General features: G+C 38.4%; 1 protein-coding gene across 1 annotated transcript in view; it reads right to left on the reverse strand.

Moving 5' to 3' along the window:
* LOC124799311 (Down syndrome cell adhesion molecule-like protein Dscam2) overlaps nucleotides 1–23350 on the reverse strand; it is a 250854-nt gene that overhangs the window by 84015 nt on the left and 143489 nt on the right. The window contains exon 14 of the mRNA XM_047262898.1: nucleotides 10705–10992. Within this exon, the coding sequence (XP_047118854.1) occupies nucleotides 10705–10992 (288 nt within the window). The remainder of the gene's footprint in view (nucleotides 1–10704; nucleotides 10993–23350) is intronic.

Here is a 23350-nt window from a genome sequence, read left to right on the forward strand (position 1 = left end):
GAAATCTAACAGTCCATACTCCAATCCATAGAACACTAGTTTTATTTTTCATTATGGCCACATTCTCCTGAGTGGCCCCTGCTTGTAGATTCAAATGGAGGACTATTTTACCTCTGCAGTATTGTCTTCAGGAGGATGCCGTCAGTTAAGCCATACAGTAGGACGGCATTCCATTGCTTGTGAAAAATAACATCTGCAGTTTCCCCTTGCTTTCAGGAGTTCATACTACCAATGTAGTAAAGCCATGTTTGCTGAGTGTTAAAAGGCCAGATCAGTCAGTCATCCAGATTGCTGCCTGCACAGTTACTGGAAAGGCTGCTGTCCCTATTCAGGAGCCACAGGTTTGTCTAGCATCTCTACTGATATACCTCCATTGTGGTTGCACCTACAGTACTGCTATCTGTAACACTGAAGCAGACAAGCCACCCCACTTTGGCAAGTTCCATAATTCATGGGAGGGTCCCAAGGGTAATGAATGAGTAGCAAAGTGAAAATCAACTACAGCTGTTGTATGACTGTGCTCAGCAATGACCAAAATTTTGCTGTCCACCACCCCCTCTTTCGCTGCAGAAAGTTTTAAGTCATCAGTATTGTCCTCCAAAGAGTACAACGATGACTAAAATCCTATGTGGCAGTAGTGATGTGTACTTGCCAGCAGCAGGTAACTGGTGACTGTTTATTAATTTACATACAAACATCATTCATCAGAAACTCAGTTACATCATCTTCTTCTTGTTGAAATATTTATGCCAATATAGATCGTTCACAGATCCTCATCAAGATTATCTATCCCCCCAGTCTGTCATTCAGCATCTCCTCCCATTGCAGTCCTCTTTGTTTCATGTCATCCCTTACCTTATCATTCCATCTTGATCATGGTCTCCTAGTTGGTATTCATCTAGTTTCTGACTGTTCTAGGGTTCTTCTTGGAAGTCTTTCTTGTTCCATTCTTTTCACATAGCCAAACCATTTAAGCCTGTTTCTCCTTACTTTTTTTTAGGGCATTGATCTGAAGGGTGTTCCATATTGTTTTGTTCCTCGTCCTATCCCTCATAGCAAGTGCATCTCTGTTGCTTGTATTCTGCTCAGTTCCAACATTCTGATCCATAGGTCAAAATTAGCAGGTAACACGACATGTATATCATGAACTTCACTGTGACAGGTGTTTTTCAATTTCTACTATTCATAATAATAAAATTTTGAACAATTTTCTATTCTCTCCAAAATTTCATCCTTGATGTTTCCTTTTGTTGTTAATTTGCTTCCCAGATACTTGAAAGCACCTGATTGTTTAACAATTTTTCCATTACAACTTACATCCTTCATTTTTTTCTTTTATTAAGGTACGTTTTGTCAAGTTTATTTCCATGCCTGCTTCTTCAATTGCTCTCTGCTGAGTATTTAGTTATTCTTCCAGTTTCTGCTCCTTTTCTTCTCAAATCATCATATTGTCTGTATATGATATGATTTTCATATCATTTGCTATTGGCCCTTGGTGAACTTTCCTTATGATGTCATCATGACTATATTAAATAGCACTGGTGAGAGCACACTTCCTTGCTGAACCCCTCTGTCCTTTCTGAACTATTCTGATTTTTTGTCACCTGTCATAACACAGTTCAAGCAGTGGTTGGCCTTGCTTCTGATTCTCAGTTGCATTCCTTTTGACAATTCCAATCTATTCATACCTTGCCATATCTCTTCCCTTTTAACAGTGTCATAAGCCTTTTTTATGTCCATGAATGCAACAAAAATGTCTTCCCCAAATTCCCAGTTCTTTTCTGCAATCTGTATTACTGTAGACATGGCATCTATAGTTGATCTTCCAGGTTGAAATTCTTGTTGTCCTCCTCTTAATTGTGGTTCTGTCTTATTCCTGATTTTCTGTAAAATTATCTTTTCATAAATTTTCATGCAGTGGCACAATAGTTCTATTCCTCAGTAATTCTCACAGAGTGCAATGTTATTCTTCTTAAATATAGATGCAATAATTGCCTTTGTGCAGTTATCAAGAATCTTTCCATATATCTGTACTATCCTCATTATTCAATCCAGCTACTGAACTTCTAACAGGTTCTGCAACTTTGATCATTTCCACTGTGATGTCATCTACTCTAGGAATTTTGCCATTTTTCATTTCTTGTACAGCTTTCTCTATGTTCAACATCTGCAGATCTTCTCTTTCTGTTTCCTCTGTGATCATGGTGGTAGAATTGTTGCACAATGGCTGCAGCACACAGTGTATAAATAGCTTGCAGGTTTTACACCACTGTCACACTGTGTAAATTTTGGTGATGTTTGTAGCAGTCTTCCTGACTTTCTTGGAATGGATTCATGCTGAAGAGATTTTGTAGTATGTCTGTTTATTGTATAATGCTATTGATATGCTAGTTTAATTATGGGTTAAAGTACAGTGTACTTTGTGTTTGTATGGTTTGTGGTTAATGTGGAACATTAGTGTACAAATGAAAAACCGTAAAAATTTGTTGGTCTGGTGCATGGTGGCTTAAACACTACTGGTACCTTTTAATGTGAGAAAACCAGCATCACCATCACCACAGAGGCCATGCCCAATAGCTGTACAACAGCAGCCATGGGCGAGTTTCTTCACCACAAGTTCCCTAACCTGATACAGGTTTCTTTACACAGGATTCCAAGCTGATGATACGTTTCTATAAGTGTCAGAAGAGGTCTCTTGTAGGGTCCTAAGCTTGTGTTTACTTCAAGCTAGGGTACTTGAATGTTTTACAGGTTTACTTAATTTTCTGTAGAATGTCATGAGGAAAACTACACAGCAGGCCAGATGATGTCACTATGGGATTATTATGTAACACAGACCCCAAAAAATTTCACTTTTCTGATGTGATTGCCACAAATTATTAGAGCCATAAAAAAGAGAAAACTATCCATTTTATTGGATTCTTTAGTCCATTCAATTTTTAATTAAAAAGAATTTTGTTGAGCTGAATGCTTTAGAGATGCAAAAAAAAAAAAAAAAAAAAAAAAAAAAGGCCTACTTACTTGCAGATTTTCTGTCTCAAGACACTAGCTAGTCATCAAGACTTTTGTCTTCCACAGATGGTACTAAACAATTGTAGAACATAATAAAAGAAGTCAGATTTAATTTGAGTACCAGCAGAATATGGGCCCATCTCCAATCCATCTCCACCTTACCATTGGCTTTTTAGGACCTTATACACTCATGTTGCAAAACCAGATATAGTTTTTAGATGCTTTAGAACATGTTCTTTCTTCTTCTTCTTCGTCGTCTTTGTGGATGTATCACTTAGGACTACACATAATCCACATTTGTTGGCCTTCCTTTTTGCCCGGTATTCCTTCATACACAATGAATGGGCTAATTTTCATTGCGCAGACCATGTATGTCAGTTAATTTTCCTCTCATCTTCCTCAAAACCCTGTATGTTTGTGATTTTTCTGATTTCATTTCTGTCATGTACATTTAGAGACCCTAATTCTCTCAGGTCTTTTTCCATCTGTTTGTACCAGTTCAGTCTTGTAGTTTTGTTCTTTAAAAATGTGTGGATTCTGTGCGTTAATCTGTTTGAGTCCATTCTTTCTAAAAGCCCTATGAATCGGAGTCTTCTCATGCACATTGTGCTGTTATTTTGGAGATATTTTTATATGTTTCTGCATTGGGTTTTGGACATTGCACACCATCTTTAGTTCTTGGTTCTAGGATTTTCCTCATTATTTTATGTTCTTTCGCTTCTGATTCCACTTTTAGTATTCCATGTTGAAGATTTTGTGTCTCAGATGCATAGAGAGCTTCGGGTTTAATTAAGGTTGTGTAGTGTTGTATTTTGCAGTTCCATGAAAGACTCTTTTTGTTGTAAAAGTTTTTTGTTAACTGAAATACCATCTCCATTTTTTGGACTCTTGATCTGACAGATTTCTTTTCATTACAATTTTCTGCAATCCATTCACCTAAATATTTAAGTTCTTTTACTCAAGAGATGTAGTTATTCCCAATTTTGAGATCAGAAGGTGCATCTTTGATGTCAGTCATAAATTTTGTTTTTTCAAATGAAATTTCTAATCCTATTTTTGCTGCCTGTTCTTGTAATAATTCTAGCTGTTTCTGTGTATCAGTAATGTCTTGAGTGATCAGTGCCATGTTGTCAGTAAATGCTAAACAGTCTAATTCTATGCCCTTACATTTTGGTCTGTGTGCTGGTGCACCTGCTTTTCTCCATTCTTGAACAACTTTTTTAAGAGCACAATTGAAGAGTACTGGGGACAGTCCATCCCCTTGATGTACTCCTGTGTCTATTTCAAATTCTGTGCTTATTTCTCCCATTAATTTTACTTTGGATTTGGTCTCCGTGAGTATTTCTTTTATGATGTTTGTTGTCTTTTGTCTAGTCCAAATTCTGCTAACACTTCAAAAAGGGATTCTTGGTCTATACTGTCATATGCTTTTTTAAAGTCAACAAATGTGATGACATAACTTTTGTTTGAAGTATTATGCAAATGAAAACAGCTTAAAAGAGTATTCAAAAGAATCTTTCTTGAAACACTGGATCAAAAATAGCCATTTTTGGCATTTTTAGAAAGATCATCAACTTTGCCCTCAGGCAGTAAACTATTAGAAAGCAGTGGAAGGATGAAAGTTTATATTCTAAGACCCTGCATTGGTAAGTTATTATATGCAACGTGTCAGGTGTGGCCTGCAATTCCTGAGATATAATAAGCTAAACTTCACAATTTTTTCAGGAGTATATTTTTGCAGCCAACTTTGCTTCAACTTATCCATCTGCAAATTGCCCAGTAAATGTTTTTTTCTTATTTTCTTTAGGAGAATGCAGTAAGTTATACAAGATGACCTAGTTTTGTTTCTTTCAATAAAATGTTACCGTAGATATTATGTCTCAAAGTTGCAAAAAACTTATGGCTGCATTATGGGTTCAAACAAATGACCATACCTCTACAAGTATTAGATTGGCAAAAGTAAAACTTTGCCATCATTCATTGGAAACATCTGCAAATGTTCACATAAAATTTAAGTGCAGCCTGTGATGTTCATGTGGGAACTTTTTTTCTAAACTTGACCACTTGCCATGGAATGGCCCTATTGTTGACATCCTTCCACATATTTCTTCTGCTGCATTGACTAGGATCTGTTTGAACCTGCTTCATTCTTCCTCCACATCCTTCTTCTCATCTGTAGGAAGCTGAGTCTCAATCTTCACCCTGTATATGTCTTGTGTTTCTCTATATTTCAGTTTTCAGCATTAAATTTTTGCCTCTCTTTTCCCCTCATAGGTACCTTTTCTGAAGTTTTTTGGTGTTCCTACAAAAAGTCTATGGTCTTCTTCAAGATTAAAGATTGGTATCACTTTCACTTCTGTCAGCATCTTCTGATTTCTTCAGTTATTATTATACAGTGTCTTACAGATTTCTATTCCAAGTTCCAACTTTATCTGGTAAACTTGTGAATTTCTCTTTTCTTATACCATGTATTGTTAATTATTCATTTATTTTTCACACATGTGGCTAGTAATACCTCACCTTCCTCATTTCTCTCATAATGTCTGTGACTTCCTATAACTGTTACATATCCTCTTTTATCATTCCCAACTCTAGCCTTAAAGTCTCCTATAATCGAAGTCTTGTTAGTTGTTTCAGCATCTTCCAGTTTATTGATAAACTCTTCCTTCTCATCTATTTCACGTCATATTTGAGGAGCATAAACCTGGAATACATCAAGAATATTTCCTTCCATCATTATTTTAAATTTAATTATTCTATCACTTACTCTTTCTACTTTGAGTACTTTGTTTGCTAGTTCTTTAGCTACTGTTACTGCAATACCCTTTCCTCTTTTGTCTCTTCCTGACCACCACATCTTATAAGCTTTCTCCAGCACCATTATTAACTTTCCCTTTATTTCTTACCTCACTTAGTCGCATTGTTGGTTTGTTTCCTTCTGTCATTATCTATGAGATTTTCTGGATTCTTGCATCTTTTTCTAAGGGTACAACATTAATAGTCACAATTTCTGTACAAATTTCTTCGAACAAATATTTTTTCATCAGGACCATGCTGGCCATCATACCTGGCAGATTTCCTCAAAGGCTTTGTTTTTAAATATTAGTTTTGATCTGAGATTTTTCTGGTAAGTGCCCCCTGATCTGGGATTCTGCACAACTTTTCCATTTGCCAGTCCGTTTTCTTCATTCCTCTTTCTTCTCCTACAATCCTTTGCCCAAATAAGAAGCCACTGGCCCAGAAAGCTTGCATATTTCCATAATTACTATATTTGTTTTCTGCTGCCACTGCCTAGTGGGTAAATTTTTATCCATCCAATTTATTAGAACAACAAAAATAATCAATAACTGATAGTACAGTGTAATGATAATATAATGTAAACTAGCTATCCAGTCATATTAGAAGTTGTACTCATTTATTTCTAAATAATTGTTTTGTAAGAAAGGATGCACTGCTGCATATATGTTTCTAATTGTTAAAAAACTGCAAAAACATTTTCAAGTAGTCATACAACTACTGAAATTTTGAACGTAGTGATTCTGCTATTGAGATATCAAACAAAACTGCATACCTAATGTCAGTGCACAATAATGCATGTGGATAAATGAATGAACAGTGTTTACTGTGGTGTTTATTTTCTATTTTTAATGTTGAAATTTTCTGTTTGTCATGTTTATTTTCTATTTTGAATGTGCTATTTACTCTGATGCTTGTCTCGTATTTGAATTTTGATATACGAGCTGTTGTTCTGTTGTAGGTATCATGTGTATTTGCATATCTACATCCATATTCTGCAAACCACTGCAAAGTGCATGGTAGAGGGTACTTCCCATTGTACCAGTTATAAGGGTTACTCCCACTCCATGTGTGGAGTACAGGTAGAATGATTGTTTAAATGCCTCCATGTGAGCTGTAATTAACATAGTCTTGTCTTCACAGTCCCTATGGGGACAATATGTAGGAGGGTTGTAGTATATTCTTAGGTTCATGATTTAGAGTTGGTTCTTGGAACATTCCAAGCAGGCTTTCTTGGGACAGTTTGCATCTATATTCAAGTGTCTCCCAGTTCAGTTTCTTCAGCATCTCTGTGACTCTGTGACACTCTACCACAGGTCAGACAAACCTGTGGCAATTGTACTGTCCTTTTATGTATATGTTTAATATCCCCCATTAGTACTGTCTGGCAGAGGTTCCACACAATTGAGCAGTATTCGAGAATGGTCTACATAGTGATTTGTAAGGGATCTCCTTTGTAGACTGATTGCATTTCCCTAATATTCTACCATTGAACTGAACTATGCGGCCTGCTTACCAATGATTGAGTCTGAGTGATCATTCCTTTTTGTATCCCTACAAACTGTAACACCTATGTAATTATATGAGGTGACTGATTCCAATTGTGACTTATTGATGCTGTTATCGTAAGACAGTACATGTTTTTTCTATTATGATGTGCACAAATTCTAGATTTCTATACGTTTAAAGCAAATTGACAATCTTTGCACCACTTTGAAATCTTGTCAAGTTCAGACTGAATATTTGTGCATCTTTTTTTAGACAGCACTTGATTATAGATAACTGCAACATCTGTGAAAAGTCTGAGGTTATATTAATATTGGCTGCAAGTTATTGATATACAACAGCAAGGGTCTCAACATGCTTTCTTGGGAGACAGCCAAAGTTACTCATACAACTAATACAATTCTCCATTCAAGATAACATGCTGTGCTATCCTTACCAAGAAATCCCTCATCCAGTATCAAATTTACCTTGATATCCCATATGACTGTGCCTTTTATAGTGGTATGATACTGAGCCTATACTATGTGAGCAAATTTAGAGTTGGGTTTCACATAATTAATGTTTTTGGAATCCATGCTGGTTGGCATGGATGAGGTCATTCTGTTTGAGATATATCTTTACATAGAAACTACAACACATTGATGTAAAGGACATTGGGTAGCAGTTCTGTGAATACTTCTGCTATCCTTCTCATAAACAGGTGTGACCTCTGCTTTTATTCCAACAGCTGAGCAAGGTTGTTTTATTTTTTTTTATAGCAATTCTAGATATTTCTCAACTTCACAGAAACTAATACTGATTTCAGTCATCTTTTCAGCAGAACGAGAGTTAAATTGGAGCAGTACGCCTGGATTTCCATTTTTAAAGGAACAATTGAAATCTGAGTTCATCATTTCTGCTTCTGCTTTGCTTCCTTCATTTTTAGTCCCTGGCTTGTCCATGGGAGTCTGGCCACTGACTTTGGTACCACTACCAGCCTTTACACATATCCAGAATTTCTTTGGATTTTCTTAGAGATCCTTCAGTAATATTCTGCTACAGTTTTCACACATTGCCCTCTTGACAGCCAAACATGTTTCACTCAGTAGTTCTGTGCCTATAGCCCTACACTTTGTTTTATACCCCTTGTATTGATTTAGAATGAGATTTTTCCTTATTTGGTAAATTCACGAGTATGAATGTATACCTAATACTGTATTACACTATTTTTGTGTTATAATGTGCACCTGAGAAAAACTAATAGTACCTTAAAAGTATTAGTACAAATAAATATGTGTCTGTCTTCTTACGCTTGCATGAAGAAAGAAAGTGTGGGGTTTTATAGCTGTTGGCAGATATTGCTCACATCCATAGGCATCTGCAAGAGGATACAGGCTTTTATTCATTACAGAATTCTCATTAATTTCTACCAGTGATTGTCTGCAATCCTATTAATTTGCTGATGTAACATAGCTCAGTGCTACAGAAAATACTGTGATTTTAGCAGTGACTACTTGTCTTGGGATTTATTTGGTTTTCATGCTGTTCATGAGAAATTATGCTGATACCTTGGTGTGGTGGCTGTTTTGGCACTGTTCTATAGCTGAGACAGATGTGAACCTTTACAGAAACATGCTGAAATAGTGTAGCTGATCTTTTCTGTTTTCTCTTGGTAGAACCATTCTTGGGCTGTTTAAAAGTACTGTCCAGTACCCGAAGAGCAGACACCTGTACAACCTAAGCAATGTATGTGCGTCTTACCTGTCTCAGTACACTCAAGAACACCCCACCCATTTGCTACACATTGGAATTTCAATAGCAGTTTACCATTTGTCTGCAGACAAAAATGACCTGTGATGGTTTGCAAATTGTACATTCAATTTTAAATGGCAGAGAAATTGCAGTAGATTGTGATGAAAACAGTCACCTGTATTTAATCTATGAGTCCAAATGCATCAGTTGAAACAGGAAAATGGATTTTATGTGCTAGCAGAGAGGGGGAAAAAGTGTAGAATTTCAAGGACAAAAGATGTCCTCTCCAGACATTATGCCCTTCTCAACTGTATGGGGTATAATACAGCTTCAAATTCAGTCATAGCACTACATTTCCAGCATTCCAGTTGGTTTGGCTGCACAATAATGTGACAAACTGAGAGACATGATTGACGTGGTTCAATCATAGGGTGTTAAAAGCTGATTTTACCAGCCAATTTGAGGGTGGTTTTGTAAGCTTTCTCACATTCATCAAGTCAGTTACACACCCTAGGCTACACTTTTTGCTAACCAAGCCAAAAAATGTAGTTTTCAGAACACAAGGTATTCAGTTTTAGTCTTGCCAGTCAACATTATAAACAGAAATTTGAAAGTGACGAAAAAAATCTATTAACGTGATCAGATATGTTTTCTCTGCATAGGAATTGTTGTAGATGACATCAAATCTAATGCCCCCCTCCCCCATATCCATGGGATTTATTCATTTTTAACTTACATTTCAGTCAACAGAATGGGGCTATAAATAATTTTTTGCATATATTTTCTATCTTTATTTCAGAACTCATTGTATACCCTGGATATCATCATATGAGGGTGAACTTTAAGAACATTGAACCAAAAAGGTAGAACCAATACTCAAATTAGTAAAAAAAAAAAAAGAAAGAAATATACTTTTCATATAATGTTGAATATGCTTACCATTTGAATATCAAAGTAATGTATCTTATTAAATGGATAACTACTATCAATTGTTTGAGGTATATTAAGTTTTGTGTACTTGTCAGATTTAGTTTCAAAAGTATGATGCAATTTGAAATTCAATGAATTGGAGATGTGGTATCAGAAAGTGATAATTTCTGAATTTTAACATCCATTGGATAAAATTTCTGCAGGAACCCATGCTCCCAGCCTATCAGCTGGTGACAAAAGATAACAACACAAGATCATAAAACACTGGACTGGATAGGTGGATGGAGAAGATAATAAGGGAATGATTTAAATAAGAAAATGCTGCACCAGTTGCTTTTTCATGCATAGCACAACATAACTTTTATTAGAGTTGTATATATGTGAACTCCCACAGATCTTGAAAACAGTAATAAGTTCACGAAGTACCTTGTGCTGTGCATGAAAAATGCAATTGGTGCAATATTTTATTATTTAAATCATTATTACCACAGTTGCAAGATTTTGTAAAACATTGTTTGTGATGGATAAAACTGAGAATAAGGGAGAATAATACGAATGTGTCACCAGTAAAAGCTCCTGCAACTGCAAGTCAGGTTAATGACAGGCCACATATAGGAAGATTATCAACAGTAACTATCACTTTCTATGTGCCTTTGTTGGGGCCACTTATTCTTCTTAATATTTTCTTTGCAACTCTGTAACCATTTATCACTAACAGTTGACACTTACCTCCTGTTTTTGTCCTTGTAGCAAACACAAATTCATGTTGACGAGAACCTGCATCATTATGAGCTGTTGCTCGAATAGCGTACCAAGTAGCAGGTGTAAGATCAGGGATTACCAGCTCTTCTTGCTGGATATTGTTTGAAACAAGAGTCCAAGACTTTTGATCTTTTGCACGATATTCCACCACAAAATACTGTAATGGACACCCACCACTTGGCCAGGAGTCCAAAAACAGTATTACTGATGTCGAATTTACGGATAATAAATCTTCTTGATTAGGAATTTTTGGAGCTGCAACATAAAGGACATATAAATTGCCACCATATTTTGAAAAAATGTTCAGGAAATTAAATTAATCTCATAGTATGAGAATTATCTTTCTAATGTAATCCACCATTCATGACTAAATGGGCATGGAAACTACTTAGGGAAGTGGCAATCACCCCACACTAAATTTTCTGGTAATTAATTTCAGTCATATGTTTTTTGTCTCATTACTAGAGCCTGGATTGTTATATAATGTCAACGCAAAAAATATACAATATTTGTGTAATGAAAATGGGTAAAATTTGTAAGAAAATGTGTAATATTGAAAAATCTTATTAAATATTTAACATAAAACAATAATTTCAAACCAAAATCAACTTCTGAATTACATTATAGCCTACTGTGTTACCTTAATATACAGTTAAAACTACCAGAAGCACAAAAACTATATTAAGAAGGTACATTTTACATTACTTTATTTTGAATATATTTTTTTGTCAATCTTCCAGCTTGTTTTACGCCACCCACCACGAATTCCTTTCCTATGCCAACTCATCTTAGGTAGCATTTGCACATTTTGACCTCAGTTGATTGCTGAATATATTCCAGTCTCTGCCTTCCCCTACAGTTTTTATCCTCTACCACTCCTTTAACTAACACGTAAATCATTTCCTGATGTTACAAAAATGTGCTATCATTCTGTCCCTTCTTGTTGTCAGTGTTTTGCAAACATTCCTCTCATCAATGATTCTGCAGGGAACCTCTTCTTATCCACCCACCTAATTTTCAGCATCCTTCTGTAGCACCACATCTGAAATGCTTTGATTATTTTCTTTTCCATTTTTTCCACATTCCATGATTCACGTCCATACAATCCCATGCCCCAAATGTGCATTCTCAGAAATTTGTTCCGCAAATTAAGTCCAATGTTTGATTCTGGTATACTTCTTTTTGCAAAGAATCCCTCTTTACCTGTGATAGTCTGCTTCTTATAGCCTCTTTGCTTTGTTTGTCCCTCATGTGTAATTTTGTTTCTGAGGTAGAAGAATTCTTCACTTCATCTACTTTTGATGTTAAGTTTATCACTGATCTCATTTCTGCTACTCCTCATTACTTTTGTTTTTCATCAGTTTACTCTCAATCCATAATTTGTGCTCAGACGATTTCATTCCATTCAACAGATCCTGGAAATCTTCCTCACTTTCGCTGAGGATAGCAATGTCATCACACTGAATTTTAATTCCACTCCTGAAACTTTCTTTTACTTCTGTCTTTGCTTCTTTGATGTATTGATTGAACAGCAGTGGTGAAAGACTGAATCCACATCTTATACCAATTTTAATCTGAGTATTTTATTTTTGTCTGTAATTCTTATTTTTACCACATTAATAAGAGAAAGTTATTTTCAGTTCCACCTGTTTTTTTAAAATGTTCACATTCACTGAAGTTACTAAGATACCCTACTTTGCTTTTCATTCTGAAGTCCAGTATTCTGAAGACCAGTGAATAACCTGGTACTTCTCCAAATCTCCACTCATGGGAATGTCACTGATGAGAAAGAATGTTTCTTTGGGAGAAAAATGATCTCTCCAAATCACAGGACATTGATAGTGCATTTAAGAAGAGGAGAGATTCCTGGAGAGTGCATTCTTCTCCAGCACTGAAGATATTGCAGACAGTATCAGAAGTTGAATAGCCTGGATTTAATGTCTAAACAATGTCAGTCTTATTCATTATCCATAGCCAAGTATCCACATCTTGTGTTAGTTGGCTTGCATTTGACATTCTCAACAAATTCTAAAGATGTCTGCAAAGCCATTCTGATAGATTCTAATCCTTTAATGCTGCTCACAAGGAATCTGGAGATGTTCTGGATGCACACCACAGCATTTTTAGTTTTAGCTTCAGTGAAAGCGTTTTGTTGTTCTTATACAGAAACTAAAGATTCCTTTGGAAGTGAACCAGTCACAGATTTAACAACTTGAAAACGTTCATTAAAAAGTAACATTGTCATTCCAGGTACCTCATCTGATTAGGACAGGATCAGACAATAATACTATTTTTGGCAGCTATTTTCTGTAGAGTGACAAATTGCAGAAGGCTTTGAGAAACTGTTTTTGGGTCTATCAAATTATTATATACCTCTGTGTAACTGCCATGCACTTCAGTCATAAATTGCAGTGCATGGGTCAGGCAGGGGAAGTGTGTTAAATGCAGACAGAATATGCATAGAGCAGTTGCCATGCTGTCTTTACATTTAGAGGTAGGCTCCAATAGGTGGTGCACCAAATGACATGCCATGCACACTAGTCTTGTGACCCAATGCAGGTGACCTCTGTTAGCTGGCCCACACAGCTGCCATTGGCAGCCTATTTGGATTGTTGCACGCTGATAGTGGTGCAGTGCATATACAGGTGTTGCATGCAGGGTTATAGCACCTGTCCCCTCTTGGGATAAAGGCACTCCTTTGATGTGGGCATTGGGGTGACTAATAATACATCTTTGATTTATGTGGCAGGTACTGCAGGTGTTGATGGTAGTGGCAGGAGATTCCGGGATGGAAGTGATGTGTCTGCAGACACATGCAACACTTGCCCTCATGAAGTGCCATAAAGGAGCACTGGCGATAAGGGTGCTGGCCACATTTTGATGTCTGGATCCTCAATGTGGTGGAACAGTGTCAATAGTGACAGTGCCGGGGACACTAGTCATGAAGGACCTGATGGCGCTGGTCCAGCTGGCAACAGAACTGCACGCATCAGGGCATAGGAGCCCAGAGGAGAGGCAGGAGCCTGTGATATATACAAGGAGGATGGGTCTGCCCCTGCAGCAGGACTCCCCTCACAACTGGTTCAGGTACTGAGGGAGGAGGCAAGGGCAGCGGCAGTGGCATCAGACCCGCAGACCTCGTCATGGCGCGAGGATGCAGTTAATCATGGTGAGGCGCTATCAGGCCTTTATTGGTGCACGCCATACAGAGGCAGTGGCCACAGCAGCTGTAGATTGTAGGCAGGATCCGCTCTGGTAGATGGCCAAAACCCCATGCCCAGATCACTGAGTCAGGAGTGAATTATATGGAGGGCCATGCTGATAGATGTTGGTGATGCAGCATGAGCTAGAGCAGGAGGGCACATGATTGGTGACTGTGAAGCATCTCAGCTGGACTCCAATCCCCCTAGTGGTGTGTAAACCTGTAGGAACTCAAGAAGTACATCAAGGTGTCATCCATGGGAGTCCACAACATACTGTTTCATTTGAAGTGTGAATGAGCAGAAGAGACATTCTGCTTGCTGTCAGATTGCTGGAGGAATGGAGGAGCAATCACATGGTGCAGAAATCATGGAAGGTCTGAGGCACAAATCATGGGCTGTTATCCATTAGAAGTGCATAAGGCAATACTTCAATAGAAGACAGTTGTGAGAGGGCCTGAGCCACAGCCATGGCTGACATAGAACAACAGTGGATAATGTGTGGAAATTTAGAGAAAGCATTGACAACCAGCAACCATTAAAAACTGAGGAATGGTCCTGAAAAATTGGCATGGTGTTTCCAAGGATGCAGCAGTGTGGACCATGGAGAGCGCATTACCCAAAGCACCACCTGTTGCGTAGCACACGGAGACCAGGCTGCAACAAGATGCACAATATCACCATTGATGCCAAGCCAAAATGTGTCACCTACCCAATGACTTCGTTTGAGAGAACCCCCAGTGTCCCAGATGTTGTTGCTGAAGCACATCCAGCTGAAGGGTGTGTGGGATTGTGCCACTCGGCAATAGTGCATCCGCAGCTAAGAGAACAGCGCCACTGAACACTGATAGGTGGTGGCAGAGGGCAGAATAATTACATAAAGATCAGAAGCCCTGCCCAGAGACCTGTCCAGCCAAACATGCTGAATAAGATGAACAACTTGGCACAGAAATGGATTCGTAGCAACAACAGCTACGATCCTGAAGCCCACCGTAAAAAGCCTTTCCACTGTATGTTGCACTTCAGCATCTAGCAAAACCAAATGAACTCATCCTGATTAAAAGTAGGATCTGTCCCCACTGGAAACCAGGACAGTGTGTCAGTGTTGGCATGCTGCTTGGTAGACTGAAAATGTATTTCACAGTTGTAATTCTCATGAGACAAAAACAAGGCCCAACACTGGATTCCACATGCAGCCTTGTTGGGCAAAGAATCAGAAGGATTAACCAACGAAATCAAGGGTTTGTGGTCCATACTGAGGTGGAACTTAGACACACATGAGAATACATGAAACTTCTTGAGGGTGTTAACGATAGCAAGCACTTCATTTTCAACTTGGGAATAGTGCTGCTGAGTGGAGTTGAGTGCTTTTGAGGCATAGCTTTCAGACATTTGGAACCATCTTCATAACACTATGCAAGAATGGTCCCAAGGCCATACTGAGAGGCACCTGGAGGAAGACCATGTGGTGGCCAGGATGGAAGGTAGCCAAACAGGGAGAAGAATATAATTTAGATTTCAAAAGCAGGAACACTCACTTACAGACCGGCATTCATTGAAAAGCAACATACTTATGGAGCAATTTCTTGACAGGATGGGCCCATGTGGCCACACCTGGAATGAATTTATGATAGTAGGCAATTTTTCCTGCAAATTCTTTGACATTGGAAAGGTGAGGCAGATCTGTGACAATGGCGTTGGCGGTATGCAAGAAATCTCATACCCAAACACGCAATGGATGGGTGCAGAAAGTGTGACTTGGCCTAGGTGCACTTCAACACAACAGTATTCAAAACTATGAACAAGTCCAAGGATATATCGGTAATGAAAATGTCATTGAGATAGTTGATGCACACTGTAATGGACATTATCAGTTGTTTCAGAAACATGTGAAAAATTGCAGATGCACTAGCTACACTGAACAGAAGACACTGATATTGGTACAGTCCAAAGGGTGTGTTAATCACTAGGAGGCTTTCTGAATCCTTATCTAATGGAACCTCTAAATAGGCTTCAGATAAATTAGTTTTAGAGAAAAATTGGTACCTAGTGAGTTTGGCCAATAATTCATCCTGATGGGGCAAAGGACAGGTGCCAATGATAGACTATGAGTTAGCAGAAACTTTAAAGTCACCACAGAGGCAAAGCTGACAATTCAGTTTTTTAACAGGAGATAAACCACTCACATGATGCAATAGGTTGTACAACGTCTACAAAGGCAACCTGCCCAATTCTGGTTTCACCTGATCATGCTAGACCACTGGAACAGGGCACGCACAGAAAAAGTGAGGCCAGGCCATAGGTTTCAGGATAATGTGAGCCATTAAGTTAGTGGAACAACCTAACTCATCAGAAAACAAAGTCGAGAACTCAGAACACAGAGAATCTAACTGCTGGTGAGGGACCTGGTCGAAAATGAGGTGCACAGAATCCGCATTGGAAAAACCAAAACCATTGAAAGCATCCAGATGAAACAAATTATTGATGGCAGCATGACCCACCGAAGAAAAGTCAAGAAATGAACCACATATTTATACACAGTAGGAGCCATAAATTGCTCAAAATTGGAATATGCTGCTTGTAGCTCACCAAACGTCGAGTAACTGGAGACAATGCTGGAGATCCCAACTCCATATGTCTGTGAGTCACAGCTGCACCCATGTCCACTTGTAGTCAGAGCAGTAGTCCATCACTCACTTCAATGAACAGTTTGTTATTATGCGGCCCTGCCACAGAACAGTATGGGCAATACGGGAGTATTGAGCACTGCTGCTGCTGCTGCTGTTGTTATTGTTGCTGGTGGTGGTGTTTGGCATGTTTCTGTCCAGTCTGGTGTGGAGACCATGTTTGCATGGCTGCCACTTTGTCCTCCCCTCCAAAAAAGCTAGTGGTCACCTGACAACCAGGAACAGGAGCCACAGCAGTGATGTCACCCCAAGCCTCAATCTGATCATCAGTAGTAAGAGATACCTCAAAAGATTGAGCAGTATTTATTTTTATTTCAGCCAAAGATGGATTCTCTCACTGTAGCGCACATTGATGCACTTCTTGGTTGGGAGCTAACTGAATAATGGCGTCTTGGATCATAGAATGAGCATGGGAATCATGATGAGTATCAGTAACAAACTGGCATTTGTGACTGAGGCCATGGAGTTCGGCAGTCCAGGCTTGGTAGGACTGTGGGGCTGTTTATGACATCGACAGAACTTGACATATACTGCAATGACATGTTTGCACTTATGGTGCTAAATGGACAACAAAGTATACATTTAGTCAAACAAAAGTGATGTTAGTTTCTGGAGTGGGGCTAACTGGCACAGCAACTGGTAAATTCAAGGCAAAATCCAAGAAAGGAACAAAGCCTTACACATGTTGGCATCAGCGACACCAAAACTGAGAAAGTGTTGCTGAAGCCACTTCACATAAGGCTCTCAGTTTTCAGCTGCACCAGCATAAAGGAAAAAGGGTGGTGAGTTCACTACCAGCGTAGAAGCCTGTGTAGTCAGAGTAGTTGAAAAATTCATGATATAAACTGCAAGAGCTTGCTGCTACCCAAGGAGAGATTTGAGCATTGCCCCCATGGACAGGACAGATGGAATGACCAAATAGATTGAGCACACAGAAGTGAACACCACACTCATCACCAATTGTGCCATAATGCTAGACACAACCAACAGTGTGGCCTCCAAGAACACAGCTCTGATGATAGATCAACATGCCTCAAAATGGTTCACACAAACACTTCAACTCATAAAGCCATGAAGATTCATATTATGCAATTCAAAACAAGCAGAAATGCAGAAACAACCTGCTAATGACAGATTATTAGCAGTACAGCTGGATGATAAGCTAAAATGGATTCTACACACAGCTAATGTAATCTAGATGCTTAATTTAGCATGTTTTACTCTTGGAGTATCTGTCCTAAGTGCAAGCCTGTTGGCCTATTTTGTATATTTTCATTCCTTGCTTACTTGTGGAAGAATAAATAAAGCATTTATTCAGCAGTATTTATTCATTAGTAAAGTAGATAACCACAAGTCTTGCATAGGTCTTTGTAAGGAATATGGAATTCTTACACTCACTTCCCTTATTGGTTGTTTGTTATTAATAACAAGAATCAGTTTCAGCTGAACTGTGATATACACAGTAGTAATATAAAACACAGAATTATGTAGAGGTAAGTAGTATCAAGGTTTAATGGCCAGTTGCTAATGTTATCATTAGAAGCAGAGCAAAAGCCTGAATTGGAGCAAGACAGAGAATCAGCCATGCCCTTCCAAAGAAACGATCATGCCATTTGCCTTAAGTGATTCGGGGTAATTACAGAAAACCAAAATCTGGTTGGCTGGATGGGATTTAAACTACCATCTAATACAAGTCAAATGCCTTACCAATGCACCATCTCACTCAGTTTTCTTGTAGACTTTGTGTTCTTTTCTAGTGTCAGAGTTATGTACTTCAGTGCAAAGGTATTCAATGAGCTCTTATTTAATGCAAATCAAGAAATTCAGAATCCCTATTGGTTCCAAAGAAAATTAAAGACTTATCTCATTAGCCACTACTCCTAAATCTTATGTATGCTTGATATCATTCAAGTGTGGGAGCAATCTAGAGTAATGTAAAATTTAGAACTGAAGACTTCAAACAGGCAATATCACTGATTATAATTTTTTTTTATGGCTGGTTTTGGCAAATTTATGTAGCCATCAGCTCTTATGAAAATTTGAGATGTATTTGCATAAGATCCAATGATGGCAGATTTCCCAAGACTGGTCATGAAAAATAAAATTATAATTAGTGATACTGGCTGTTTGAAGTTTTTACTACTATATTTTGTACTACATCTTATGTTGTTATGTAGAGTCAAAGACTTAAAAATCCTGCTACATAGCATATACCAGTGTCAATGTACATCTGCATAAGAAATAGTTGTATTCAATTGTTACTAGTTTAGGTGAGTTTTTTTAAACACCATTGTAGTAAAGTAAATATTGAACTATCAATAGAAGATTAAAGCATTTAGTTAACAAAACTGAAGGAGTAGCAGCTTACCTGCTAATTTATTGAGCTACATTTATAGGCACAGATACTATTAAATGACAGTTTATTTCAAAATGCTGTAAACATTAAGTTTCTAATAGTTGCCTCTCTCTAGTTAATGTGCACTTTAACTCATTCCACATCTCCTTGATGAGGTCTACAGAACACAGTAAATGAATGAATGAATGAATGAGAAAAAACTCTTTGTGTAAAATTCCTTTGGTCCAGTTGAACAAGTTAAAATGAACTGCTAGTAACCCCATTGAATCTGCAAATGGAAGATATGGATGTATCAATATGAGTAACATTATCCAAGTCTGGTTAGGGCATCTGTGGTAGAAATGCCACTGAGATTGTGGGCCAGTCATGCATGTATAAGACCAGCTAGCAGCAGTCTGTCCCTTAGTTGCTATTATCTGACCTTGCCTCTTGCAACTGAACTAAGACCACCACTGCTGTTTACCTGAACTGATTTAGGGTTGTGTTGCATAGTACTTCGACTTAATAATGTGTAGTTTTCACCCCTGCCAGGCTTAATGGAACTTTGCTTAATATAATTGTTAGACTATGCATGCATTGAATAGTACTAGGACTTAATATTGGTTTCACTCAGGAATTTTTTCATGTGAATTTCTGCCTGGAATTATTGTTTATTTTAATTTCCACTGAAAATTATTATTGTTTACTTATATGTGTGGTGTCTGTTCTTTTGAACTTGCCCAAAAGAACAGACACCATTTGTTTTTAATCCTACAGCTGTCTGTGTACATAACGAAATTGAAATCTCACATTTGCTGTGATTGGACATTGAAATATATTCAATTGTGACAAGTGAAAATCTATGTTGGACTGGGACTCCAAACTGGACTTCTGCTTTGCGTGAGCTGTTGCCTTAACTGCTTCAACTATCTGAACAAGTTTCCCATCCAACCCAAATTCCCAACTTGTCACACACTACATTTATAGTGTCCCCTGTCCATTACCCTCATTGTTGCTTGCAGCCTCATGCTGATTCCTGCAAGAGGTCAGATGAAGAGTGCATCTGGACTGAATGATTATTAATTGCCATCAAGGCAAATGTATTTATATGTGTGGTGTCTATTCTTTCAGACATGCTCTAAAGAACAGCCTAACACAGTTGAGACAAATGCTAATGTGAAGCAGGAACCCGGGTTTGAATCCTGGTCTGGCACAAATTTTCACTCATCAGCACTGAATTTATTTTGTTACCCAAATGTCAGAATTTCAATTTGGTTATGTATGTATATGGCTGTGGAAATCAAAAACAATGGTTTCTGTTCTTTCAGATATGTCTGAAAGAACAGCACTACACATATAAATGTATGCACCTTGATGACAATTAAAGACTATTCAGTGCAGATGCACTCTTTCTCCAACCTCTATGGGGAACCAGCATGAGAGTGCAAGCTGTGAGGGTAACATACACAATGTGCTACATACAAGGGGGGGGGGGGGGGGGGCAAAAAGTTTCTAGCTTGACAAATAAAGAATGACAGAAATTTCATAACACCAATTTATTTTTCAGTGTAATACCCTTGTACACTAATACATTTGTGGGCACACTCAGATAACTTCTGCAAACTATCCAAATAAAAGATTTTCATTTTAAAGTCCAAGCAAGCATTACTGCTTCATCATTGTCAAATCGTTATCCTTTGAGGTATTTTTTAAGGTTTGGGAAAAAAAAGTCAGATGTAGCCAATCTGGAGAATATGGCAGATGGCTTAAGAATTTAAACCTACAGTCATGCAGTGTTTCCAGTGTTGTGAGGGCTCTGTGTGCTGGTGTTTTGTCCTGATGCAAAAGAACTCCAAGCACCAATTTTCTACCCCACTTTTTCTTAATCTTTCTCTCAAACAGTGCAGGAGGATGCAATAGACTGATGCATTGATAGTTATGTCCTTTTGCAAATAATCCACCATAATTACCTCTTCTGCATCCCAGAAGACCGACACCATCACCTTACTGGCTGTTTTTTGCACCTGGAATTTTTTTGGCTAGGGGATGAAGGAGGTTTCCATTGTTGTGGCTGTTATTTTTTCACAGGATCAAAGTAGTGAACACACATTTCATCCATTGTTACATAACTTGCAAGAAGCCATCTTCATCTGCCTCAAATTGGCAGACCATTTCTTCACAACACTGCACATGCTACTACCTCTGATCTGCATTCAAGTCTTTTGGGACACAACAATGAAACTTTCCATATTCCCAAAATATTCACAAGAAATTCATGAGCATGCCCATGGGAGATTCCAAATGTGGTTTCAATATGCTGCAACATTGTTTGATGATCCTGCAAAGTCGTATTGTGAATTGCAGCCACTGTTTCATCAGTGACAATGGTGAAAGGCCTTCTGCTTCTTGGCTCATCTTCCACACTCATTCTTCCACGTTTTAAGTCAGACACCCAGTTTTTCACTGTTGCATATGATGGAGCACTGTCCTTAAGTGTATTCCGCATGTCTTCCACAATTTCCTTGGGCATTATTTCCTACAAATGACGATATTCAATCACAGTATGGTTCTTGATTCTCTTGATATTTGCTATTTTGCTTACACTAGGTGTACAACACATCCTAGTGGGAAAACAAACGAAGCTGGAGCTGTGAAATTTGACTGGCATATCCACAAAGGGTCACCATAAAAGTAGGTTGTGGTGTTTGTGTGAGACATTATGGTAACAACGTCTAGCTAGAAACTTTCAACTGCCCCTTATATGTAGTGTGCAGCAAGAGGGGAAAATGGGTTGGATGGGAAACATGCTTGGATAACCAAAGCAGTTAAGGTGACAACTCATGTAAAGCAGGAAATTCAGGTTCACATCCCCATCTAGCACAAATTTTCACTTGCCAGCATTGAATTTATTTCAGTGTACAATTGCAGGAAATATCACAATGTCAGTTTTGTCATATTATTGGTTGGTTTCATGGATTTAGTGTCCCTGCCCATGGACACTGAGATAAAGGCAGACGAGCTGGCATGGGTAACACAGTAAACTGGTGCAGAAACCTACCATGGAGGGCACATATGACATTTCAAGAGGACAGCTATATAGATTACCAAATCTACGCACCTTTCACAGTCATTCAGGTGTTTGGCAAATGCAAGGACACTAACAAGCAGCCACTGAAGCAGATATACTTCAGTGACCATGAGATAGAAATATGATACACAGATATGGGCTCCAGTGTGTTTGTACAGCACATGTTGATGAAGACGTGGAGAAGTGGACTGGAAGGGGTTGACAGAACAGAGGAAGGAGAGACTGTAGGGAAGATGTGTAGCTGGATGATGAGGTGGGGTTATGGTTCTGGGGTATGTTGGATGTGGGTTTGGGGCAGGGGGGTAACAGAGAATTAGGCTAGAAGGATTACAGGAACTAAGGATGTTTTCCAAGGTCAGCTCCCATCAACCTAGTTGAAATAAAAAAAAAGCTATTGCTGGGGGAAAGGATCCAGATAGCACCTGACTTATGCAGGATGTGTGGGGTGCATGAATAAGGCCTGTCTAGCACCTAAGTCTTCTGCAGGGATGTGACCAATGTGGCAAATGGTTGGATGTGTGTGTGGGTGTGGTATAGTTATGAACCAGTATACTGTGTAAATTAGGTGGGCAGTAGGATACCACTTTTCAAATTGTGGTAAAGATTGTGGGTAGAATGTTCTCATTTCCGGGAACAACAATGGATAGTTCAAACTGTGGCAAAGGATGTGATGCAGTTGTTCCAGTCTGGAACAATATTGTGTAGTGAGGGGGTGGGGCTGCTCTTTTGCAGCTGGTTCTTGGAGGTGATGAGAGAATTAGGGGTGTGTGAAAATATGATATGAAAAGTCTGTCTGTGGACTAGGTCAGGTGAATAGTACCTGTCTGTGAATGCTTTATTGAGACCTTCAGCATACTGGGCAAGAGAATTCTCATCAGTGCAGATGCACTGTCCATGGGAGACTAGCAACATGGGAATGATTTCTTGGTGTGGAAGTGATGACACCTGTCATAAAGCAGGTACAGTTAGTAACAAGTAGGCTTGAGATGGACAGAAGTATGGATGGAGCCATGAGAGAGCTGGAAATTGGGACACTCACTCTTCTCATTAACCATTAATTCCATTTCATTAAAAAAAAAAAAAATAGAAATTTCCCATGAATTTTAAGTGTTGCATAAATCTTTGTTTGTGGTCACATCCTGTCTGTCAAGTCCAGTGCTAATAAGGCACCAAATATTTGCATTGGGAAAGCAAAGGCCAAAAAGAGAACAAATTTAATACCCATCTTCAGTTGTTGATATCTGTAGACCGGCTTCACTGTCGAATGAGGACATTGGGTTGTACATACTTGTGATTTATTATT

Source organism: Schistocerca piceifrons, chromosome 5 (genome assembly GCF_021461385.2).
Source record: "Schistocerca piceifrons isolate TAMUIC-IGC-003096 chromosome 5, iqSchPice1.1, whole genome shotgun sequence".
In the NCBI taxonomy this organism is placed as follows: Eukaryota; Metazoa; Arthropoda; class Insecta; order Orthoptera; family Acrididae; genus Schistocerca; species Schistocerca piceifrons.